The following is a 27,552-nucleotide window of genomic DNA, read 5'->3' on the forward strand; positions in this document are numbered from 1 at the left end:
CTTGTTTAGTCTTGAATAAAATTATATTATTCCAATGAAAATCCATATAGGTAGTTCCTTCATTTTCCTTTCCTGCCCAAGACTCCCACTTCCTTTGCATGTCCCTTACAATGTATAAATACAGTTAACAACATGAAGATAGGTAGAGTTATCTCTTGTCACGGGTACTTCATTCTCCTAATTTAATACCCTATCTCATTATGTTAGGCCCTTTCAAAGTACCCATTTCATATTTGTAGGGACGTAAATACAATGGTATGCATAAATAATCATTAATAATGCATGGGTGATAATAATAATTATGCCAAAAAATTGGATTTTAGCAATGTAATTTCAAGAAATAAATAAAATTAAACAGTTCTCTTTTAAAATTATAAATATTTGAACTAACCTTAGCAGAATCACTTTTAATTAAAAAATGGAGTGGTAATCAGCCAGATAATGAAACATGACTGTCTGATGGAAGGGCTGATAGAAGGAAGGAATTACAGAGTAAGGTAATGGAAGGCCTACCCCTGTTATTCATATTCTGAATTGGCTATTAATATCTTACAACATGGAGCAAGTAATCAAGAATGTAAATAAGGAATTCTATGTCAGCAATGGAACACTAGTACATAGGAGAATCAAGTCTGCAGGCATACTCAATCAACCTTCATATTCAGTGACGATTGATATGTGTGACTGATACTACTTAAAATATAAAATGGAATTTTTAAAAACTTTGATCCTTTAAAGGCAGTAATGCCTTGAGTAAGCAGTGAAATGACTAATTAGTGGAATTGTTCAAGCATACTACTTGATTAGTACTAAATTATTTTCACTCATGGGTGGTATGAATAAACGTCTTTTACAATTTTACATGAAAGCAACTATAAAATTGATAAAGCAGCAATGATTGACCTGGAGGCAGTAATAACTTACACGTTAACATAAATATTACTCACTTAATTTGCTAAACGAAAGTTTTTCCAACCATTAGTTCGTGTTACCTTCACCAACATGTTAAAATTATCCAAAAAATTGCTTCATTTTGAACCTCATACTGCACGTTTGATGTTGACCACTCACTGTATGAAAAGAATGCATACTACATTACATCTTGCCTTTACCTATGTCATCATTTTACCTGAAAAGATTGAAAGAAAGATATACATATATAGGGATTGGGAAATGCAGCTAAATAACATTATACAGGTTCAATTGAATTTAGCTTTATTAAATGAAAATTAAACACATTTACAAAAACAAGAGAAATTTACTAAGGAAGAACAAAGTTGTTGGCTGGCACTGAAATTAAAATCACAAAACACATTTCCGATAGCAAGAAGACGATGCAAAATCTAATGCAAAAAAGGCAAAATTGCTAGTTGGATGTGCAGAATTAGATGAGGAAGAGATGGGATATGGCTCATGAAAGGCAGGAGTAATGAAGGCGGGGAAAAGCCATGCAGGTGCAGAAGTTCTCATTCCAGTTACAGAGAGGGCACCATCACCACAGGAAATGGTTCAGGTTAAGGCATAGAAGCAGGCAGCAGAGTTATGGCATCTTTCATGACATCGAGGTATCCAGCAGCCCAGGAGAGAGGAGCAGGAGCTGACCAATGTCAAGGAAGAGGAGGAATTCATAGAGGAGTATCTGAAAGCTTGCAAAGAAGTGGCATATAAGCATATGATACATATAAACTCCATGCAATAATACAGGCATAATTAGGTCTCTCAAAGCATGCATTATACCTTAATATCCATATGCAAACACAATGATCATTCACATGCTTTTAATATCTTCATTTGTAATAATTCATTTCAGAGAGCATTGCATGGATTCAATTTTATCACACTGGGTTTCAAAATTGAAAGCCTCCATAAACTGAGCCTAAGGCTAGTACCAGTATTTTAAGTTTGAATTCCCATCACTAATTTGCCTATTCTGCAGAGGCTCAAACTGAAACGTGCATCAAACTTCTAACTACATTTATTTTGTTTTCATTATCCCTAAAATTAGGTAATTGCAATGAATATATTTTCCCTGAATAACCTTTATCAGATAATCATTTGCTAATGACTTTAAAAACTTCAAGATAATGGAGAATTTTAAAATGAAAGCACAAGCAACACCAAGCAAAATATATCATAACAAATACCACACGCTTCAACTTCGCCTCCTCTGTTTGAAGCTGTATGCCTTGGATACACTTCTTAAATTCCTCCTCCATATGGATGATGTTTCCAGCAGCCTTGGCATTGGCAAGTTCCTGCTCCTTAATAGCACAAGCAATCTCCGCTTCCCTCTTCCGGATCCGCTGGATGGCATCCTACTTTTCATTGTAAGATGCCGTGAGTCCCAGCCTAGCCTCCATCTCCTTCTCAATGGCCGCTTCCCTGATTAATTATGCCCTTTTTGTACTGCAAGAAGTCCCTGCAGATTGCATCCTCGGAGTGTATGCTTCCTCTCGATGGTGGTCATTTAACTCAGAGGAAAAATAAGAAAGTATAACGTTGATTAATGAAAATCATGTGACATAATTCCTGGAAATAGCATCAAGTAACTCAACTTAACTTCAACCATGATGATTATATTGGATATGCAATGACATTTTATAAAGGTCACAGAAAAATAACCACACAATACACAAAGGCTAGTATGATGCAGGTCAATTTCTCTTTAACGAAGTTGTATTCCTTTAAGCACAATCATGGTACTGTACACATTTTATATTTTTTGACTGACAGATGCAACATGATAATATTTTACTTGATAATAATCTCAGTGCAACACTAAGGAATTCCCTTTAATAATGATAGGAACATACCCGTTTTTTTAATCAACTTGCCTGATATCTCAGAAATGTTGAGAGGAAGCAAACAATCCAAGGTCCCATCCCTACCCACCGGGGAAACGCTAGGGACCGCCAACGCATCAGAGTCCCCAGCATTCGCCGGAGAGTAGGAGACGGACGGCGAGGCTATTTCCATCTCTGGTGGCAAATCTTCCTTACTGGTGGGTGTCATTGGTCCGCCACCACTCTTCATCATCTCCTGCCTTTCATTCGCCAGCTCTTCCCGTTTCCTCATCTTGATATTATCGCAACTCTTCCTCAATTGCTTGGCGGTACGCTGTGAGATAGAAAAATTATCCGTTACATTAGAGATTTACGACAAAATATATCACTGGACTTGTAACCAAACCAAAAATAAATATCCATCACTACAGCCACAATTGATAATGCTACACGTACACTACGTATATTCACGAATTTATTTACTTTGCCACTAAATAACAATTACAGCAACTCCGCCACCATTGCGGAGTCGTTTTAATTGTTACCCCTACCCCGCCGCTACAAGCCGAAACCAAAAGCTTCACAATAATAATTCCATTAACATTCCATTAACTTGGAATTATTGTTGTGAAGCTTTTGATTTCGGCGCAGGAAAATAAGATTTACTTGTATCGCATGGCGCGAATCACGTCTAATCTTGTATTGGAAATGAAGGGAAATACGTTTCGTGGAAAATCTCTGGCCGCGACATAATCACGAAGGTTTTTTACCATCTACCACCAAAGTGCACTTTATGAGGATTTCAGCAAAGAATCTAAAAAAAAGTTATAGCTTTTCACCGGTTTTTAAACCCCAAAACCAATGAACTAGCTACGAACCTAGAATGAGCTACGTCGATGTTACCAACAGACTTACACGAGTTATGTTAGATTTTTGTTGAAAATGAGCAAGTTGTCTCGCGAACTGCCGAGCATGGATAGTCGCAATCGCAGAATGGCTCTTCATGAAAATGTCTCCGAATTTATAGATAGTTTTAAAATTATGACTTTGATAAATAGTTAGCGATCAGTCAGCAACCATTTTCCATAATTAATTGTTCATTGAAACAAAAATCTTTTCAACTATCAGACAATGCATTTATCACCATCATACTTCCAAACAAACATACTTACCTTCCGAACAAATTCGTTCGAATTAAATTCGTCCTGCACATTCAACTAGGCTCTCGCCTTCTTCGCATTCCATAATGCATCCGTCTTCTTGCTTTCCAACACCTCCAGACGCTAGTTATGACGCCAATCAACAACTTCGTCTCTTCCCTTGTAAGTCTGTCCATCTTGTTGTCCTCCAGTTTAATAATAAAAGCGATCTTCTTTTTGTTGATGCGTTCTTGCCGCAATGAACTGTGGGCAGCAAACGTCACACAACGCATGACGTAGATATGAGAATTTCAGCGATCAACTCAACACCCACTACTTCGAAGAGGAAGAGTTTGGTGTTGCTGTAGGAACGTTCTTGACTGCGAATAGTAGGTGGAGATACAACTCTTTCTCATCCCACTCCGGCGATAAGAGTATTGTTTAAAAATACGGCCCTAACTCCCCATACTCTCCCTCCCGCATCGTCAACAACAATTGCTCCATTCCCCTCTGCTGCTCATTATTGCCCACTTCATTGTCCTCCTCCCGTCAATCGTCACACCAACATCCAACTCAAAACAACTCAAAATTAATTGTTAAAATATCATCTCTGCAATATCTGTTGTTAGTAGGGATGTGCGAGTACTCGGAAATTTGAGTCAAGTTGAGTACTCGGTACTCGACTCGACTTTTTCGCGTAGCGTTGCGAATATCGAGTCGAGCTGTTTCGGTTGCAGAGTGTTGAGGTTTGACGGTTCAGAAATCTGCCGACGGGGACTTCTATCATGAAACTCATGTAATAATATCCTTTTAAAATTGTTAACCCGTTCTATTGCCATGGCTTGGGAGTTTCAGCTTGCTGTTTACATAGCAGTCAACCACTACAGTAGTCGTTGGCGCCCAATGCCTTTTCGTTAGCGGCGGCTGCCGACCGTCTTCCGACCCGGCAGCGCATCCGAAGTAATCGGAATGGACCGCTGAATCGCTCATACTTCCTTATGCGATATTTTTATACCCCACCCTTTCTTCTTTACTCAAAAACGGAGATAATACGTAAATATTGTTAAAATTTCTATTAAAAATACGTAACTTTCAGGTTTTTGCTGACAATGCCGGTTTTCCCCGGTGTTTAATATCACAAGTGATTTATCATCTTTATTAGAAAAGATTAAAAAAAAGGAGTGCATTCTCAAAGCTAAAACTTGTACTGCAAGTAGTTTTTTTAAGTATTCAACTCAGAAATAACATTTTATTAGTGAGTCTCGTGTCCTTCGTAAAAATATATGGTGCTAGAAAGTTGTTATTGACAAATATTTCCAGAGTTTTTACGGAAAGATTTTGACTGTGTTTTGTGATAGAAAAGAAATGGTTTCCTGAAGCTGTTTTAATACTGAACACACTGTTTTTTTTTAATTATTCTGACATATTTAAATATAGGTTCGAAATTAAACTTTGTGCAAACCACGTTTTTCATCCAAATTTGCCCAGCTGCCCTTTTAAAAATGGCTGCCAAAAAAGTATGGCTTGAAAATTGGTTTCCAAAAGTGTTTTGAGATCGTGTATTTGTAGGGCACAAATAATAAAAAACATCAGAATAATGAAATATGTCGAGCAACAAATTTTATTTATATTGGGTGATCTGAAATGGAATGATCCTTATTCCTTTGATGCGTTTATTTTCCCTCTTGAACTTAAATAACAACAGCCGCTAAGGCTGATTACACGAAGTGAGAAATTATAAAACATTTTTCTGTCTATAAAGCCAAAGCTACGTTCTATATTTCGTTCGCTTCGTCCACTTAGATTCCAAGAAGATCACAAATCTTCTTGAGAGGTTCTCAAATCTAGCAATTTTCTCTAGGTTGTGTTTGTCCAGCCACACAAGTGTGTAGCGTAAGGCAATTTTATGCAGGTAGTAATACCGTAACATTGAGACGTGAAAATATGAGGCAGAGCATAGAGACAATTGGTATTTCTGCATGAGAATTTGAAAGGATCAAATATTACATGACTCATTTGCTAATTAAATCTTTATTACAATGGTGCAAATTCCTATACTCGGGGCTCTTTACAGCAGTTTGGATACGTATGTTAATTAAATTTTCGACACATTACCTACTAGAGGTTAATTCATTTCAATTGTGCTCGAGGAACTCTTTAAGACACATACATTGTCATCGTCTCCTTATTCTGACAGTTACCTTCAACATTCCTCATTAACTTTTCGTTTTTACATCATGCTAAACATTCAGAAAAAAAAATGTACAATGGGGTTGGAAAAATGAGATTATGTTGGAGTATGCGTTGTTGTATAGCCTTGTCCAGGCATTATATACTCGACTCGACTCCATACTCGCGAGTAGTTTTCAACTCGAGTCAATACTCGACTCGTGAACAAAAAGTACTGCTCACTATTCCCTACTGTCGGCGTCAAAATGCTGTGCCGCTGTACTTTGCTAATGTATAGCCGAACTTCAGTGCATGTCATAATTATGAATAATACGTCATTTTAAAGGAAATTTTATTTTCAAATCTGCCTTGTTTTTTGTTTTATGAAAAACTCGAAAATGTGGACACACCAGTGCAATGAATGACTCCGCGCAACTTAAAATTAGGTAGCCGTTTTGTCAACTTTATGAAATTTGTAACTCAACCTAGGGAAAACTACTTCGTTTACAACAATCATCTTCCGCAATAAGTTGCGTACATTAATGTAGATTAATGAAATAGCTTTTGCTTATTTTTAAACGCATATTTTTTGGTAAAACAACGAAAATGTTCAAGCATTAACTATTCCAACAGTTTACCCCGAGTGAAAAAATAAAATTGATAGAAACACTTCTTAGGCCGCCCCTGTCCCCCGCTGGGTACGTCTATAGCATAAAGTGCTGAAAACAGTATTAAATTTGTGGATTATGTGCATTGAATTTTACTTATTCTTGTTATCGTTGCCTATTGGCATATAAAAACCTCTTATACGAAAACAAAACCTTTTTACACATCGTACGACTAAAGAATTGGTTTTGAATCATGACTTTGCGTCGCAACGTACAGTCACTTTCATAAGTCGGTCCCCATACCTGGCGCAGCCGTCTCCGTTATTCTCCGAAGTCGACCTTCGCGTATTGCTTACACGTTCCTTGTCCACTGGGGATCGATTCGACTTGATCAGGTAGTACAAATGGTGCAACTTGACTACTTTAACCGTCGTCAAGAGCCCCACGCACGATTTCAGAGGTAGGAAGGCCGCGTGAACCTCCCCCCCCCCCCCACACACAGCCAAACAATTCCACCACCGAAGAAAGCGGAGAAGAATATATGGGTTTTTCCGGCAAGTAACCCATCGCACGAGGAAGAGAGGAGACATCTGTGTAGTTTGGTAAACTCACACAAAACATATTGTGCAAAAAAATTTTCGGAGCATTTCGAGCATGTTACTCCAATATTTTTTTCTTCACATCGCTTGGTGAAAAATACGTAAATATATACGCCTATGTAAATATTGTCATTTGCGTCACGGTTACCATCCGTCATCGCGTTCATCCATGCCGGTGGTTAAAGATTTTCAGACATTTTTTTCAATGTTTACAAGTTAAATAGCAGTCACTCCCCAAGTAGTAGGTTATTCGGACTACAAGTTTTGCCTACATTTTGAATAACGCAACTTATTCCCATACTGTGAATAGAAAATCAGAAGAAGTTTTTAAATTTTTACCGGTCAAAACTACCGGTACGGCAATTTTTTATGGGAGAAGATAATTTTGCATTATTTTTTCGAATAAGCAATTGGATTGTCTTTCAATTTTATTGAATTGCTTTTAAGGTAAACATAAATTTTCACTAAAAGAAGCAGCGAGATGTTTATTGGCATCAAGTGAAATGACAGGCTGTTAGACCATAATGCGTCGTAGGAAGTGTTGTCCTTCTGTTTATGGGAAATACTCTTACATTAATATTGTTCATTTTTTTAAGAAAAACAGTACAAGCAACATGTGCGAGGAGTTATGATGGTGAGTCAACCAGTTATGGTGGTCATAGAAAAACATCATTTACCTGCCCTTCTGAATTGAAGATTTTACGAATCACCGTGCCTGCGCCTTTTTTATACTCACATCTCGGATGCCTTCATTCTTTTCTTGTCCCTCTTTTGTCGTCGCCTAAGTTTCCACATCGTCAAACGCTACATCCCAAGCAGTATATTTGGCAGCTCATAAGTTTAATTTGTATTAATAATGCAGAAATAGTCATTAGGTACCCAACACGGTATATTTTTATCGGATGAATATTATGCGTGCGTAGTTTAGTGTCAGTAGGAATATGATCAGTATTTGTTCGCACGTAAGACTGACTCAAGGTATTCATTACATGAGTGTAAGTTCTATTTATGATGTAAAACCACTTATACATAATAATGTGTAGGATATTGCCCTGCATGATATCAGCAGGCGCCAATTACGACTGGTTTTCGCAGAAAAAAAGGAAACGAAAAAGGGGGAAGACTTAGGTTAACCTCTCAATGAAGGGGCAAAGATAAAACATATAGGGGAGACCGGGGCACGTTGGCCCGATTTTCTTACATTTTTAAATATTTTTTATTTATGCATAGTTAACTTTATGAAATTATTGCTAAATTTTAGAACAGTCTTTCTAAATCTGGATGGCAATAAATAAACTTGAATATATGAGTTATAAATTTAAAAAAATTAATAAATACTGGGCATATGACAGGTGGGCCAATCTGCCCCTACATCGGGGCAAGTTGGCCCAGCGGCTGGGGCACGTTGGCCCATGTATGTTTTGATAAGCTGAACTAGTATGATTTTAGGAAATCAAAATAAAACTAATAGTAATCAAGAAATATATTTCAGTTTATGTAACCATTTTACTAAAACAACGGGAAGGCTTTAAATTATTAGGATTTCTGGCTTGCTAATGCAAACCAGTTGACTTTTGTGACTGTCCAGATACAAAGGATCAGCACAATTATTGCTCGTGTGAAATATTACGCGGATTCCATTGTTCACACATGTCTAATGAGAATAACGCTTGCAATTCGTGCACTTAATACATTGTGCTCCAGGCTGACCGTCGAAAAAGGCACACTTTAGGCACAGTGAATCTTCATCTTTCTATATCGGACGCGCGTATTTTATTTTTTTTAGCTCCAGTTGAAATGCGTTACATTGTGATACTATGTTACGTTCAAATAGATGTCTGTCTTCACCACTGCACTTATATTTTAGTAGCCTCTTTGAATTTAATTGAGTCTTTGTGTCTAATCAGTTCACACGCAACCCAACGCTCCCAAAGACGACTAATCGCAGACCCAGCGGAACCTCTGGAGTTGACTATTGATGCAAGCTAACCCTCAAATGTAGCAGAAAATAATCCATGTAAGTGAGGAAAGGGTAATCCAGCTTTCGAGCTCAATTTAAATTGTAATCCAATTCTTCCTACTGAAGAGGTAATCAAATGCGTACGTCCACTCGACTTTTTTTCATTTTCCTCGGATAAACTGCTTAAGCACATTTGCATAAACAGTGACATATATGCTAACCAGAAAAATGTAAATCTAGCTTAGGAGGAGGAGGAACGTATGGCATGATAAAGTCAGGTAATATGACATGTATAGATAATGTCATGCTACGATAAATTCCCTAATAAACGTATATGTTGGTCCAAAAAGGTAACAAAACTTAACAAAAGGTACTTCCCCACACTCTTACTGGCAAGCATGCATTGTAACCGATTTATAACAATATTAAGTCATTTACACCTGAATGACAGCTCAATTGATGATGCAAGTGACCGTCTATTCAAAATTAGGCCATTTTTGACGAAGAAATGCATAGGACGGGGCACGTTGGCCGGGGTGGCCAACGTGCCCCGTCGTCGCTGGGCCAACCTGCCCCATCGCCATGTTTACAATAAATTCTATTCGTTACAAAACTCACTGAAGCAATTTAGATTGTATGCAACACAGAAGTTTTCCTTTAACTATGAGCTTTAATTATAGTACTCAACTATTAGGCCCAAATTGATCAAAACTTAAATAACACACATTTAACCTGGGAGTAGAATTTTACTGAAACACGCGCAAATACAATTAATCGCTATAACTTGTCAAAAACTGCTCCGCCAGTCATAATGGTGTTGTGGAGAAAGGGGAAGTGTGCTACCAACCTTATGATAGATTCCTAGCACGATTCAATGTCTATTGTACGAATTAACTCGACTGGGCCATCCTGCCCCTATGGCCAACGTGCCCCGGTCTCCCCTAGCATTAATGTGCCTTTAAATGGTAATAAATAGGCACACAAGTCATTTAATTAATGCTTCCGTTGGTATTTTCATTATAGAAAGTATATTTATGGTAACTATTAAGACATTCGAACTTTCGATGAACATAAAGATGCCGGTTAATTACTTCCTGATACCTCGAATGTATAAATCATTATTTAAATATTTGTTCATATGGGATATGTTAGTAACGACTGGAATAAATATGATACAGAATTAAACATTACAATTTAGCGCGCATTAATATTTTTGATTTCTCGCGCGATGAGACACGTAGAAAAATGTAGTATAAACCATGGTAAACATATGTAACCTAAGGAAATGGTTAGGAATAATGAATGCGCCAAACAGTGTGTTTGAAATACTTAAACATAGAGCAATATATATTGATGGTGTTGATAATAATGTGTTAAAGGAATATCTAGAAGGTTATTTTGTAGGAAACTTTTTGAATACTCTTTCAGACGTAAATTCCAATTTTCGTTTCTTCCTCATATGTGCGTTGCGACGCAGATACGTCTCGTTATTTTTTAGTGCAAGGCAGACTACTCGGAATATCCATCTCAGAATACTATCAGGGTGGGAATCCCATGACTGAGAACATATGCTTCGCCTTGTGTTGTGGCACTGGGAGTCGGGGAAGTCGCGAAGAATTTAGGAATAGTGAAGACCATAGATGTCCAACTCCACGCTAAACTTCTTTGACAGTTAAGAGTTTTACTACTATAAGTTAAGATGGCAGCAGCATCGGCATCTGCCGCCAAATTCAAATCGCTAAAACACGACCTCCCTTCCCATTCCATTATTTCAAGTCTATTTGCTTCAACTCAAAATGCCCGCACACTCGTACGCACAAAATAACTGATTCTCTGGAGCGAATGGGTAGTTTCATATCATTTTTATTTGGAGGAAAGAGCCATCAAGGCCTCAGGGCGATAGGTTATTGTTTCTCTTAGGTTATTGCACATAAATTAAAATCGAATGTAAAAAGACAAAAATAATATTTATTGTCAATAAGTACATTATTCATGAGAATAACAAACTTAGCCAAATAGTTCTGTGCTACATATTTTTTTCATGATGAAGTTCTGAATAATGATTCATCAACTCCTGGATAAAGAAAGAAGAGCAAGAAACACAATCAGAGTACATCACTTGTAATGTTTCAGAAATTAAAGGAAAATTACACCTCCCTATGAAAAACACAAGAAAGTTATGAGAAAAGCTAGGACTTTCAAACAAAATTAGCTAAGTAAATTGGCCATAACTGAGTATTGCACTGTTAAACAATTTTTAGACGATATCCACAAAAATCAGTTATGTAAGACAAAAATGGAAGCAGACGCGTAACTATAGGGGGGGAAGGGGGATAGATCCCCCCCAAAGCCTCAGAGAAACAAAAAGAAATTGTCTAGTTTTGACATTAATAACTGCGTCTGCTTAAAGTCAATTTTTTAGTGCGAAAATTATGTGAAATGTATTTCCAGGCATGCTATTTTTCAAAAACTTTCCCCAACGAAGGTGGAGAATCGCCACCCCAGGCTATCCCCTCCCCCAAAAACATAGTCCTAGTGACGCCTCTGAATGGCAGCATGGATGATGCGATGATTCAAAACTTTCTAAGGAACTAGAAATACAGCTCAGTAACTTCTTAGAAGAAAATTATCTTAGACTGTTGCAAAGAGTATTTCAATACCAGGTTAAAATTAAAGAAAGATTCACATGACACCAACACAAAAATTCATAAAGTTAACTTCATTAACAAAACAATTTGGTGTAGATAAGTGAAAAATAAAGGCATTAATTAAAAATGATTTAACTTAATTAAATAGATTTAAACTAATTCTAATACATAGTAACTTCAAACCACAGAGTTTGGATGTTTGGAGCAAGCACATAGAAGCATAAAAACAATGTGACGAGCGAAGGATGGAAGTTAACTAAGCATAGTAAAAATTATGCATTCCTTTTTCGAGATCCTTGGAATTTAATAATAATCGCTTCAAGCAGATGAACTACATTTGGATTGATCATTCTTCACAGTCCTATACTTACTCCACGGGAAAGATATGTCTTTATCAATTGAGAGGAAATAAACTGAAATGTCACTGTTTTTCTATAGAGTTGGATTAAGTTACCCAAATTTAAACATCCAACAACTACGTTCTTGAGAAGTATTTCAGAACACATGACAGCAGATGCAATAAAAATGAATGTGACTTACCTGGCTACTTGTCGAGGAAAACAGAAAAACTTACAGCCCTTGAAAGGGCAGTCCTTAACTGCGCAACAATAACGTATTTCTTACGATACTCCAAATTTTGAAGATTATTACGATGCAATACACGCTGGCAAATGCCGACATTCTTCGATTTCACTACAGAACTCCGAAACAACAACACAGTTCACTTGAGAGGACGCGGAAGTCATCTTCATTTGTTTTCCTAGCACTTCGACCGAAAATAAAAATAATTAGAAATAGACATTTAGTTATCATAAGGAAAGGCAATATAGCGTAAATTGGAAATTCATGGCTGAATTATGCATTTTTATGACTACAAATATTATATTTAGCAACAACTACAAGAATAGGTGTCGCAAATGCTTGCGGAAAAATTTCCCCTATCCTGTTGAACTTCCCTGGTGAAGACTGCCTCGGGAAGACTTGCGCAGACGGTGAGAGTAAGTCAAACTGGCCCGTTCAAGACACAGAAGGCATAGCCAATACCCGAAGTTCGACCTCCGAGAAAAACGTAGTTGCTCGCGCTGGCCGTGGGGACCTACTTTTGAAAGTGACTGTACATTCCTCTCTCTTCTGAGAGCAAGGACGTGGCTTCAAGCTGCAATATCCCTCTTTCATTCGACCGCGGGGTGCGATTTTGTCACTAAGTCCGACCATCCTTGTTTCCAGACCATGATTAATTTCTCTCCCTCTTCGTGTTGCAGAAATAAAAAGCCCGAGCCCGCTTTTTGGAGAGGCCCAGCCAGTCGTGCAAGGTTTGGGATCGCGTGCTGTGCCGCTGTGAGAAATGCCTTGCCTCGCCATTCACGGCTCGTTGGGCATGGAAGATCAAACCATCGTCAAAATCAACCCGAGGACGGTTAATTTCTCAGCTGTCCGCCGCGAAGGTGATTTCCTTCCACTTTCGTGTGTATTAGGGAAAATGGACTGCCCTCTTTGTGTGATGAAGACGATGACTAGTATATATTTGGCCACGAAGAAAATTGTTGGCGGAGAACGTCCGGTATTTGAACGCTCATTATAATTTTTTGTGGTCACGTCTCCGCTTTTTTTTATCAGCGTTTTAGTATTGTGTGCTTGTGCTCCAGGTGTCAATTTACTGAAATAAGGTCATTCAAGCGTTGATAATTTAACACCCATTAGTGTTTTCCTGCAGTTCACTCAAATTGTTAAATGACTAAATTGTTTTTTTTGTGTTAGTGCGCTGGGATTTTTTAATCGATACCAACATTTCCTGTCCGAAGCCGGCCTAATTAATTTAGTGGACTTAGCTCTTCACTGAAAGAACCGATTTTATATCTGTTTAGAAAACCGGGCATGTGTCCGTTGTATTTATTGTTAATTTGTATACAACCTAAATAGATTATTAAAGTTAACGCCCTTAAATGTTGACCTAGCAGAAATATGCGAAATGTTGAAATCTCCTATATGTCTAAATAAAATGAATTTCTACTGGATTTTTAGTTCGCTTTCTCCACTACAGACCATCTTTCAAAACTGACATTTGAGCATTATGTTTTAGTTTCATTTACTATGTAAATATGTTGTTTACCAGGATTACCATTAAACTAGGTGTGTGCAGTCATGGCTCTAGGTACCTTTTCTTAGAACAATGTGTGTAAATATTCTGGGTAATTGTCGATGTAACTCATGTTGAAATGTTTAACAAAATTTTATCGTTATTTTCAAAATATTTTGTTTATAATATACTAAAATTTAAGTAAAAATAACTATTTTATTTCATTAAAAGTATGATTATATTATATAAATATTAAACCGAACTTGTAAAGTATTTTCACCACCCAATTCTCTTTGTGTATTATTTTTTTCCAGGTTAGATGACTCTCTTAAATCTCCGCTTAGTCATATTTATTGTTTATCAGAATTGCCGTGAAACTGGCTGAAATAAAATCATTGGACCTTTACTATTTAACATAACAATGATAAATTTAATTTTAGGAAAAATAAATATACACCAATATGAGATAGTAGTTTTCTATTTTTATTAAAAAACATATTATTTTTATGTGTAAATAATTAAAAAAATACATAGTATAAAAATTGATAAAATCTGCTCGTTAAAATTAGTGTATCTTTATCTGCTCACGATCCTTTTGCTGTGCAACCTGGCTATTACTGCTTTCGCCTGCGAAAGAAAAAGAGTACAGAATTAAAATCTCAAACGATTCTATCACAGGAAAATGATGAAATAGTTTTTAACTGTGAGAGTCATAGATGAGGCTGGGTTTATGTTTCATTTTAACTAGTGGAAAAGGGAGAATAGAACCAGTTGGAAAGGTGAGTGGTTATCACCAGAAGAAATACCGTGACTTTTAACGTGACCCATTGTATTTATTCGTTTTATTCGGGTGAACATGCATGCTCTTCTTTGGTTCCGTTTATTTTAAATTTATCTCATATTACTGGGAAGTATGAGTTTGCACTCCAACAGCTGTTTTATTTATGCGGCTATAAATTCAAATGTGTATCAATGAAATTCGGTTCCTTTAATTTCCTGAATTATACCGAGGAATATCAGTGGCGGATCCAGAGAGTAAATTGGATATCCCTTGGATAGAGTGGCGGATCTATCGGGGGGGTTGGGGGGCTTTAGCCCCCTCCCGCCCTTGGATACTTAATTTACACTACATAGAACGGTAATCTTTTTCCGACCCCCAATACTGCTGGAATTTCAACCCCCACTTGCCCCCCCCCCCCCCCTTGTTCCTATCCTGGATCCGCCGCTGCTTGGATATCCAATTTACACTATAGATAACGTGGTTATTTTTTCAGTAGTAGAATGTATATAGTTCTATAATATGGAATAAAAACGCAATGTATTGTAGAAACTTATCATGAGGTTAACTAACTACAAATTTACGTAAATATTTGTTTTTAATTCTTGGTTCTTTGACATTTATTGATTATATTGGTCATTCGACAGTATTGAGGCATTATTTAAGTGTTGTTAGAAGCGTAGAAATTCTCAAAATTTTCGTTACCTCCCCGGCCCCCACTACTGCTGAGCGGTTACCCCCCAGGTCTCACCCTGATACCTATCCTGGATCTGCCACTGAGGAATACGACCGAATCCAAAGATGGATTATCATGTATCTATATTTATTTGTAAAAAAGAGTTATACCAGGTACTCAAATATTTGACCAATGCGTCTGATAATCACGAAACCAGTTGTGCTGGGTATGAAAAGTGAGTATGAGGCACTTTTTGTGGGAGGTAACCTTTTCTCCGATTTTCATCACAATCTGAGAGGTCTCAATGGTCAACTCCAGTCCGAAGTGGCGTGGAATGACGAAGGTATGTTTATGTCAAACCCCTTTGTAATACTTACCCCATAGTTTGGCGTTGATCCTTTCTCCAGCCAATGAGGACAGCCATACGACGAGGAATGAGAAGGCGAAGAAGAGGAACCTTCCAAGGTGGCCGATCATGCCGAGGAGAGGATATGGCCACGTTCCACGGATGGCATTAGTGGTGAGAAGGCTGCAAAAGAAGTGACAACCAAACTTTAGTGTTTCAGCTGAGATATTATTAACATAAAGGTAGGATTAATTTTACTCAGAGGCGGTCTGGTCTGGTCGGCTGGTCGGCGATCGCCGATGGCCCGTAAGCCCCCAAGCTTAGGGGGCCATCAACGATCGCGTCCACCGTAAGGCGTATTATTATTATTATTAAAATTGTTACAAGTAGGCCATTGGCTATTGGTTCAAACAATATCAGTAGAGTATTATGATTCTTTTCAAATAGTATCTTTGCAACTGGCCCAGTCATCCAAGCTTGGAATGTTTCGAGCGGCGCGCCGGCGTTACGGCAGTAAATAATTGTTGAAAATTATAAAAAAATGGCAGTTTGAAGAGAAGAGTGCATATTAAAGTATCCAGGTTTAAATACATGCCTACAAAGAGCGGTACGAGGGATTTTTAACTCTGCCGTAACGTAACGTGTTTACTTGGCTTTTATGCGTATTAGGTGGGGAAGCGCTAAAGATTCAGAAGCTATGGGCTAGACAAAAATGCTTGAGCATGTTTATTTATTTCATATTGCTGCTAGTAATCTATTGCCTGGTGATACGATTAGATTTTTTTAAATGAATGACAAGTCAACTAACCTAATGACAAAGTAAATAAACAAACAATGCACTTATAGCATAAAAAATACATAAATTCTAATATCACGCAGCTAACAAATGAAGATTGACCCAAATAATCCAATTTCAAACTCTCCATGATAAACCACAATGTCCTCAACCGAGAATTGATGAGCACTCATTCTTAGAAATTTTCGCATTTGCGGGGAAGATCTTAAAAATTACTCCAGGTAGGTAGTTCCACTCCTTTATTCCTCTATGTAGGAAGGATTTTTACAAAATGTATCTTTTCTTGAACTTGATTTTGAATTTGTGATCGTTCCTTACTATGTAGAATTTACCGCATAATTTTACTTTGTTTCAATATGGCTGCCGTACGCATTTTTTATTACAGAGAAACCCATGGAAGAGCCACCTAATGTCCCCTTTGTATATCCCTACTGTGTGTAAGGTCTCTAATGAGTGATAGGTCAAACAAAGGCAACCAAATCTCTTGCAACGTACACCTAATTTATTTTTAGTATTCTTGTGCAGGTTGTAAGTTGTCCTTACACCTCCCGCTACACCCTAATCGAGTTGGCATGCGAGGTGGAAATGAAATATAGAACAGGCCAATGTGATCTGAGCCTAAACATTGTACTACAAGAAATAATTGGTATTATTAATGATTACACAAGTTTTAGTTCACTCATTTACACTTCGCACTCGGATTGAAAGATAATCTGGAATATTTTCACCGAACTTTTTATCACGTTCAGCAATCTTGAACAAATGTCCACTGCATTTACCTTTCAAATTTGCTAGTAATCTGTTATTTAACGCATTTATGTTTTTATACCGTTATAGCATGTGTGAAAATCAGTCTTTCATCGCATAACTATTTATAAAACCATAACGAATACTCTTCCGTCGTGCGATCGATTTATACTTCCCGAATGCGACGGACTCGCACTGAGCACGAGCTTTAACTTTTCCTCAGGAGATGGCGTTTCGTGTTGAAAACTGCTCGTGTTGCTTCCCTGACAAGACCTTGTCCCAATGCTTTGCTCAAAGGTGGTGGTGGTTGCTCCTGCGATCAGCTGTTTGCGTTCAGAGTCAAGGTCCTCCGTTGGCCTTGCTCCATGTCCATTGTGTACGACGGCGGAAAAAACGCTTAGGAGGTTAGTGTAACAAAGGAGAAATAGAAAAACTGAGTTTACAGTGATTTCCGTGAGAAAAAAACATCGTATTAATAAAATTATGGCTGCGATGAACAATACTGGGAGAATGATAGCTCTCATGTGGATTTTACGTCTAAGATAAGCCCTCCGAAAGGTTAACAAGGGAACTGTCAAATATTCTATCGCGGAAATGGACATGAGCATTATCTAGATAGAGAAAATTACACCGGCACTGTGACATGAGTTACCCCTTCCTTAAGACATTCGAGTCTTTTGGCACACCTTTGTGTCTTTAAATTAAATTCAATTTGAAAAATATTTTATACTTCTCAAAAGAAAATCCATATCCCTTGGAAAAAAAACTGCTGCTGTTTAACCTCAGTCTTAATTTAATTGACAATAATTTTCCCAAATAACTTGCTCACTCTTTACATGGCCTGGGATTAAACAAAAAATTAATCGTAGGTTTTACTGCTTCACAACTTTCATAAAAGCCATAAATAGCCAGTGTATAACTAGAAACAGTCGAAATGATTTTGTTAAATTAATTCGCGAAAATAATTCGATTTTTTTTAATATGCTAATACCTTTATGCCTGTTATTTCTTGTTTTTTTATGATGTTGTCTTAATACTCAAACGCTAGCATACAAGAAATATAGCGAAAGCTTAAAATTCAAATTAATCGTAAAAAATAGTAAAATTCAACTTAAATGTAACAGTTATCAGTAAATGATATAATATACTCCGCTACTTGCAAGGCCGTAGTCTGAAAATATTTTCGGGGGTGGGTTTATGGAATAGTAGACAAACATAAAATTATTTTTATAAGATATATAAAATAGCGTATACGGTTAAATATACATATTTATTATAAACCCTTAAAGGAAAATATAAAAATATTATTATAAAATTGAATTTAGCCTTCCAGCTTTTTTTGCAGCGACCAAATGAATTAACTCCTCGGTGTCGATGTCAATTCTGCGGTCCCTCAGGAGGCTCATAAGTCACTCACCTCTCTACTAATTCAGAGCACTATTATTTCACACTCTACACTACAACTACACACACTGCACCTACAAATTCGCTAAATTATTGACTTTAGTCGCAATGGACTACTAGATGTCCCTGCGCCGCTATATAATATCGTCGTGTGAGCACCAAGCGACCATAAAGTATCCTTTTAATTTTTTTCATTTCGGGGGGGGATCAATCCCCCTTGATATCGTAGAACGTAGGATCGAATGGCCAGTACGAGTTGCTGCCTTTCAATTTGTAAACAGAATACAGCGCTCTCGTTCCTTATGAGCCACCGTGAAAAAATGCATTTCTCCCATTGCCTTTCGAGCTGATATTCGCATCCTCGGCTGACCATTGTGTTAATAGAAAACAAGGTGACGCAACGGTTGAACTTAGATTGAAGCCAAGGAAGAAGCTTGACCTTCGTTTGAGGAAGATCTACGCAAGTCCTGTCACTCTCGCGAGGGAAAGAGAAAGGGTTTCGCTGCGCATGACCCGTGGTGAAAGTGAACTACTTCTTGCACTGGGAACATGCCCTTGGAATCTCCGTGTGTACTCATATTGATGTAATCTTGGACATAATTTAGGTGTGCCCTTAATTACGTTTATTTTTTCTTGCCATTAGTGTTGTGTATAGCCTTATTCTTTAGGAGGTAGATTTAAGTGACATTCTGTAATTAATCTTAACATAAAAGTTTCTTTGGAGGAATACCAAAGCCAGAAAAAGTTTTCGGTAAAAAATATGGGGTTCATATTGTGCATTCCTGGCGGTTTATTGGGTGTATTTCAGGGAAGGTTTCATTTAGAGGGGATAGAGTTACGACATAAGCTGTTACTTCCCTTAAAACACGGAACTCGTCTCTTTTCCATCTACTTCAGAGATTCCGTACCTACCGGCTCTACAATTCCGTCTCTTACAATTCTGCTTGACTACAATTCCGTCAAAGCTCCTTCTGTTGGTAAAACATCGTCAATTTCATCATTTAGAACCGCCGTATAATAAGAGCAGATAAGGCAGTCATAAAATTAAAATAATAATACGCGATATCTGGGTGTATTCAATGCGTGTTTTTTGTTTTTGCCATTTCTTGTTGTACCTTATTATTCAATCCATTTTATCAACTACTTTTTACTTATTATTCAATCCCTGTTAAATAAGCCAATGTAAAAGATCTTCTAGACTGTTTTTGGATTTAATGCAAATAAATGAGTAAAAAATAAAATGAATGGTCACTCACTAATATCGAGGTTGTTAGATCCCCTTTCCCGACTGAGGCCTTTTCCTCATCAGTCTAGAAACTTGACCGAGCTTTTTGAAGAGACACCTCCAAAATTAAGTCAGCGTTTAGCTGTCTTCCCTACGGATGTTATTTGAGGTCTTGAAAGTCACTATAATCAGTCAAACTATGGTTGAACTCGAGATCCATACATGTTTAGATTATAATTTTTGTAGGCTCGAATTATTGCTTTACTCACTTGTACATTACTCTAAATCAAGAAAAAAATCATGATATGGATTGAACTTACACACTAATTTTGCAATTCACGTGGATGAATTGATACTCTACCTTGTAACATGTTCGAATTTCATGGAATTCTATGTATTATATTAATTTTTGCACAACCTTCCATCAAAATTCAATTATCAAAACTGCCTGTAATATAGAGACCTAATCGTTTCCGCTTCTTTTCATTTGCCGCTTTTTGCCTAACTGGTCGAACTGCAACCGTTTTTGTGGTCCTTTGCAAATAAGAACGCTTTCAGATGCAATTCGCTACCATTGCTGGCAGGGCCGATCAATTCACTACACCGCGATTTAACCAAAAATTCCTTTTCCTAACGTTCATTTTCTGGCCAAGAATCAAGTTTAGGCATTTGATTACAACTACCAGTGTAATAAAATTGTCTATATAGTGGGCGCTCAACGTGACGAAACTGTTAAGGTTACTATGTGACTTAATGAGGTCCTATCATCGCAACCATAAGTGCATCATCGATTTCTCAGGCGGAATTTGAAATCGCGATCTTAGGGTAGTCGCGATACCAATCTAACTATCGTGATTTAAGTTGCAACAGGCACCTGTTCTCGTGTATTTCATTAAAATTGGCAACCCTTCTGCGCTATATCTTTTCCTCATTGAGTCGTAGTTGATGCTGTAAGCGATGACTTCACACGTTAACAAATGCTACCCGAGAAGGGACTTGCCCTCCAAGCAGTGCAGAAACGTATGTCTCTTTTGTGCACTTCAAGGTGTCTACCGGCGTCATCGCACTGCGTAAAGACTTCCAAGCCGTTTTCCTTGCTATAAAGTCGGCCGATGCGTGCAAGGGTACTCTATATGAGGGTGTTCTCTTCTGAAAAGTCCAAATCTTTCAAGCACGTCTGTCTTTTTCCTACACTCAAGTAGCATCATCCGTCGCGTCATTTTGTCTGCTCAGTGATGACGTATGAAAGACTAATAGGGACATATTTTCCTGAGATTATGTCTCACCCTTTATGCTGCAGTAGGAACATTTTTTTTGCTTTTTTTTAACAGGAAATTTGTCACTATACCCAATAATTGTCGCCAAGAACCCCTCTACAGTCAAAACTATCACTTCGTAAAGGGTATTTAGAAGATCGTCCATGCTATCACATTAATGTAATTATTAGTTTTCTACTGGATAAGTGTTCTAAGGATCGATTGTTATTAATATATATTTTTTAATATTTTCTTATAAATTACGTTCTTTTGGGATATTTGTTCTTAATTTTCATTGCTAGACGGATTAAACAATGAAGATTTTTATCATGACAATTGAATTTCCTCTACAGTAATTATTTGTTTGATTATTTCATTATTATAAATAATCATAATTTTCTTTAATATATCAAAAATTAATTTTCACTCGCTCTGAAGGGAATCTATATTTTTAGGTGGGGAATTTTGCCACGAAATCATTGTTTTTCGGCATTCAAGGGTCCCTAATTAACGTGCAATGCAACTCCAAGTCGCAAACTCAGCCAAATTATATGAGCTGAGGAATAAATCTCAGTTCAAATCCCATTTATTTAGATAGAGCAAGATGGCCAGATGCGCAATATCTTGGCATAACTGGAGGAGGGGATGTTAGCATTCCATTGTTCCCGAAATCGAGTGGTGAAGGAGCGAGAACATGGCCACCGAGTCGTCTTTATGTCCTGAAAATTCCTTGGAATCATTAGGCGCTAAATTGTCTTATCTGACATGAAAATTAATTGCCTAAATTAATATGTAATACTTCTGTGGGAACATCTTCAAATGAAATTTCCGTGTGGTTTTAATCACAGCTAAAAACACGCCAGACGATAGATTTAATCTAAATTGATGGAATTTTCTTCCGTCTTCTTCATAAAATTTTGACACTGGCAGTCACATGGTCGATGGCTTCTCTCTCGTGTTCTTACGGAAAGTATCCTTCATTGCTTCGTGCCATCATCACGCAGGGAAAAACGCTTTCACTCGTCACAATCATCATGGTGAGAAATTTCTCAGCCGGAAAGTTCTCAGGAAATTATTTTATTCACAAACACATCGTTTCAAACATAATTTACCTAATGGGAAGATTTTACTCCCATGTTTATATTTACGTGACTGTATTATATCGCTATACCAGTGGCGGATACATATGGGGGCCCAGGGGTTACGCGACCCCCCCCCCCCTGGGGGTCGCCCCCACTACCGAATGTTGAATAACCACAATTGTAACTTTTTTATGTCATAAGATGGCATTGTTCGGTACAGTTGCGTGATTAGAGATATTCTTTGGGGGGGATGATGGGGATTAGTGGGGGAACCCCCCCCCCCCCAGGAATCGGGGAGAATTTTTGAAAACTAACACGCCTAAAAATGTATTTTACACCATTTTGGCACTTTAAGCAGAGGCAGTTATTATGAATCAAATCTAGGCAAGATTTTTAAATAATTATTTTGATTTCTCTGAGGCTTTGAGGGGGGGATACATCCGCTCATCCCCCTCCATAGCTATGCCACTGGTTCTGTGCATGCGAAATAATCAGTTTAAATAACACTTTCTTAAACTCTATATATGACTTGATTATTTTTTATTACGATAAAAGCAATGGTAGCTCAACATATCTTTTGGGCACCCACCCCTTGAGTTTTTTCTGTATCCGCTCCTGCGCTAGACTTACCAAATGATGTATGACACTGGAACAACGCACATCCGAGGGAAGGATTCCGACCTTGGAGAGTAGTCGTGAGGGCAGAGGATAACTTCGAGAATGATAAGGACTAGAATGTTGGTGTGGATGACGTGGTTCATCCACCTGGGTACCACGAGGTCGAGGTCCACTGGGTATATGATTGACCGGTTGGTCAAGAACATGGGCCAGAAGAGGGTGAAGACCGTCTGAAATTAGAAAGGAAAAATAAAATTTATCAATATCCCTGCGTAGAATCATTCATTTAATTTGGGAGCGTGATTACGAGCGATCGCAAAGCTCGCTCGACGGCATTCACGACATAAAGGCCTCTACTATGCTCCGAGGAAATTAGAATGGGGACACTTTGTGAAAACATATGCATGGGCAGTATCACTCTGACATAGTATATATAATTAATTTTTACCTTTGATTACCACATCGCGATTGATAAAAATATTCTCTATATGTTCAATGGTTTCCGGCTCATTTTTCTGGAAGTTTAAGTTCACAAATGACGAAACGACTTCGTTTTCTTCGAAAAATATATCCGCGGAAGAAAACGAAGTCGTTTTTTCCTTTGTTGAATAAAATATTTCCTTTTGTAATGTTCATATTCTGATCAATAGCCAAGTTAAGAAATTTAATTACAGCTACCTAAGCAATAAAATAGAATTCACTGTGGGTGCTGAACGTGACGAAACTTTTAAGGTTACCATAACAACATGTGAATTAATGAGGACGTAATACCGTTAATGAAACTGTCAGTTGGAACCTTTGAAAATACTGTTCACATTGTTTTATTGCACATAAGGGTAAATGTCCGAAATAATATAAATCTATCTGATGACAGATATAGACACCAGCATCAGGCATGGATTAATGGTGATGTGGATTTTCATCGCTGTTATTGTGTCAGTTATCTAGGAAAATATAATGGAATGGAGTACGTAATGCCTTATCTTCACATAGGTTGTCTATTAGGATACAACTCACTGAGATATACGTACGTAAACCTATGTGGATTCAGCCATCTTGAGCGACCTGTTTTTGCTATTTACGTTCTTCGGCGCGTTATTCCGCTAGAGGTAAAAGGCTACAAATTTCCTCTGATGCAAGTTAGTTCACATCGTTAAATGAGACATATGCGTACCTTCTCTGTGGGATCGAGAAAAAAACTGAATACTACACTTTGAGTCAAGTTTGGCCCCGATGGGAAAAACTACATCGTGTATTTTTTACCACAACGAAATTCTGAGGAGGATTTATTTGTCCCGATTCACCACATGTGCGAACCTTGGGTGGGAAAGGGAGTGGCGAGGTAGGATTTCGTTTTCGGAGGACGCGTTGATCAATGTTTGGCCAAGGAGGTTCCTTCCGCCTTGACGGATACTCAAAAAAATAAATATTTCTCGTGTTGTTAAAATATAGTTAAGCTTTCAAATATCATCATAGCTGGGTGGAGCGCCCAAATAAAAAGTAACTGGGTTCAGTTACAGTTACTCTTTACATGCTTTTTCTTAACTTGATTCGTCTATACATCTGTTTCATCGATGGAATCATGATATTGATTTTTCAACCACTTTCCCTCGTCGGTCATAATTTTTGCACATTTGCTTGCATCCGATGGCAATACAATATTCAATAATCAGACATTTGAAATTTTGTTCCCTTGTGCTAAAATTAATTAACTAAATTTCCACACAAAAAAATATTATTTTAATTTTCTTAAAGGTGACGTTATTTATAAATTTTTGCAGAAATTTCTTTGGCGCCTTTGGTTCAATCGATTACATGATTCACCGCTAAAAAGTACAAAATTTTTAAAAAATTCATAATTTCTGCATGCCAAAAAAAGATAGGACGCTAGCGCAAACATTAAGCTAGGAAAAACAAAAGCTTGAAGAGGTTCAAGAGTTATGTTAGTTAGGAAGCCTGATTACCAACGATGGACGACGCAAGAAACTAGTAGCTCGAAGATAAGTGTAGCGTGAGTGACTACATTTTATTTTTACCTTATAGATTCGCATTGTATCAAAAAATTTATGTTATTTTAAACAACAGGAGAATTTTTAATATTTTCATGACCGTGCCTCAAAATGAAAGCATACATATAGTTGATTAAGATTCTGGACATAGAGGAATAGAAATTTCATTTTTGCTCACACATGTTCTCCTTGATTCATGATCATTAATTTCACCACCCCTTAATTTAATCCCCAAGTTTTACCTTCAAATAAAGAAAAATATAAAAATATGTATTTTAATAGATTCCAAGGTTGAATATGAATATATATATATTTTTCATGAAATATTTCTCCATCTGTTAAAGTTATGCTTGGAAAAATAATCTTCGGTAGAGGCATTTTTTGACTCGTGGAAGTTATTTACCGTCATGCCGAAGTTCTTTCTAGGGCATCCGAGAATTAGCTGCGGGCCGCTTTCTATGCCCTAACGTGTTTTGACGGGTGGATAGATCCAATATTTACATACGGTCGACGCTTCTCGCTTGCTTCAATAGTTGTTCTCCGCCTGCTTGTATGTAATGCGTTTATGAAGGTAACATTACAACACAAAAGTAATTTTATAACAAAACCTCTTTCTTAGGTATGTGTCTTCCCACATTACTTTTATCGAGAGTTTATGTTACCTATTTCGTACTCGGAAAGTATGATTTTTTTACGATATGACGCTTATTTTATGTCGCTGCTTCATTGAAATATATGTATGTATGATTTAATTAAGGTTGAAGGTATTTAGGCTTTCTAAAAGTGAGTTATGCATTATGCATGTTTTCGGTGGTATAATCGGTACAATGTATGTACTATTCCTTTTTAATTTTCCAAATACATGTAAATTTATTTTTATTGTCAATGGTGGTCATTTATGGGAACAAACAGTTGTTTACTAAAATAAGAATGTTATTTTTTCAGAGTTGTTCAGCCACAGCTTCACATTGAAGAATATATTGGTTATATTTATCAACATACTTACTAAAACTCTGAATAAAGTCTTTGTTTTTTTTATTTTGTTAGTGTGGCTATCTCCTCATGCGAATTGAGGTCCCAGCCTCTTCATACATGTGTACCTAACTATGCGTGCCATTTCGAAATGAGAGGGAAAGGGCTTACTCCATCGAGAATTATACTCTCTCGCTCTTTGGGCTATTGCGGCGAATGGCATGCCTCACACCAGTCATTGAGTTCCTAACCTATCCCAAGCTCGACGCGCTGCACTATCGGTGGCTTATTACATCACTGCCGAGTTGGAGACGGAGCTATCTGCGGTGCCGTAATACGAGTTCACGGACTGATCGCCTCCCTTGATCGTTTCGGAACACGCCTATGAACTTTTAACCATCCCATATGGTCAGGGCCGCTTCATCAATTAGGCACAATAGGCACTGTGCCTAGGGCCTACGGACTTTTCAAGGGCCTACGAAAGCCAGAACTACGGGTTGGTTCGGGTACCCTACATCAAGTAGGGCCCGTTTAGTTCCAAAAACGGCCATATGTAGGGCTTGATTTGGCGTATGTAGGGCGAGATCGGTTTATGTAGGGGCTGATGACGTATCCAGGGTCGGTTGACCCTACAGGCTCGACTAAGAATACGGCCCATCAAGTGAAAACGAGTTTAGAATGCCAGAAAAATTTAATAATGTTTGTATTAAAGTAACTATATATAGCCATGTGAGATGAGCACCTGATCAAGTCAAGCTGCAGATCTGTAAATTACAGTATGTTAACTTTTCGGCTCTTTGTCTTAGCAAAGTCACATATGGCGTCCTCAAATGTCATTTCCCTCATCAAATCCTTTTCAATTGGAAGTAATGCCAGGGAGGATAGTCGTGTTTGTCCCATCGTTGACCGAAGATACGTTTTTATCAATTTGAGTTTAGAAAATGAAATTTACTTTAAAACTTTTTTAAAAATTAAAGAGAGAAGAAGCACACGATTAACAATAAACAACAAATGCGAAGCGCATGATGTAACACCGGAATTACTACATCATCACTGCATAGAGTCTGCATAGAAAAATTAACAATGCGGAAAGTTCATTTAGATTTCAAATCGCAAAGAAGTGTGGGTGCATTCTTGAAAAATATTAAAAATGAAGTCGGGGAGGGCCTACTACGACTTTGAAAGTGCCTAGGGCCTACGATGACCTTAAAACGGCCCTGAATATGGCATTGTTACTCATGTGCGTGACTTTGCAGCGATATTCAAAGGTTAATGTCGTTTTTAGATCACATGAGATATGAACGATGCAGAGTTATTTCAAATGATGGATCAATTTTCAAAAATTTGTATGTAATCAAGTACAGCTCCAAAATCAACAAACTTCAAAGTCATATTCTACACAGTATTTGTACCGGTTTCGAACTTTTTGGGTAATTATCCGGAGGAAGAGGTTCAAGATGTTAAACCTCTTGATAATGACCTGAAAAAGGTCGAAAACGGTGGATTTTTAATAAGTGCTCTGTGGAATATAACTAAGTTCATTTTTGATTCTATCATGTCATAATGAATTAAAAGTCAAACTAATTAATTCTTGGGAATTGTCAAATTAATTAAATTAAATTGGTATCACACATTGTGAAAAAACTTTGAAACATCCTCC

The 27,552-nt window shown here is 37.5% G+C and overlaps 1 protein-coding gene and 1 long non-coding RNA gene across 2 annotated transcripts in view; both read right to left on the minus strand.

Annotated features, from left to right (window-relative positions):
• Window positions 1–1,198: 1,198 nt before the first annotated feature.
• Window positions 1,199–4,202, minus strand: LOC124167041. Its single transcript, XR_006866588.1, has 2 exons — window positions 3,956–4,202; window positions 1,199–3,117 (listed from the first exon to the last, which is right to left on the minus strand). It is a non-coding gene; the product is annotated as an uncharacterized LOC124167041 (long non-coding RNA).
• Window positions 4,203–14,461: 10,259 nt separating this feature from the next.
• LOC124166934 (androgen-dependent TFPI-regulating protein-like) overlaps window positions 14,462–27,552 on the minus strand; it is a 46,137-nt gene continuing 33,046 nt past the window's right edge. The window contains exons 3-5 of the mRNA XM_046544647.1: window positions 22,924–23,141; window positions 15,815–15,966; window positions 14,462–14,610 (exon numbers count right to left, since the gene is read on the minus strand). Coding sequence (XP_046400603.1) covers window positions 14,549–14,610; window positions 15,815–15,966; window positions 22,924–23,141 — 432 coding nt within the window. The 3' untranslated portion in view covers window positions 14,462–14,548. The remainder of the gene's footprint in view (window positions 14,611–15,814; window positions 15,967–22,923; window positions 23,142–27,552) is intronic.

This window comes from Ischnura elegans, chromosome 10 (assembly GCF_921293095.1).
Source record: "Ischnura elegans chromosome 10, ioIscEleg1.1, whole genome shotgun sequence".
In the NCBI taxonomy this organism is placed as follows: Eukaryota; Metazoa; Arthropoda; class Insecta; order Odonata; family Coenagrionidae; genus Ischnura; species Ischnura elegans.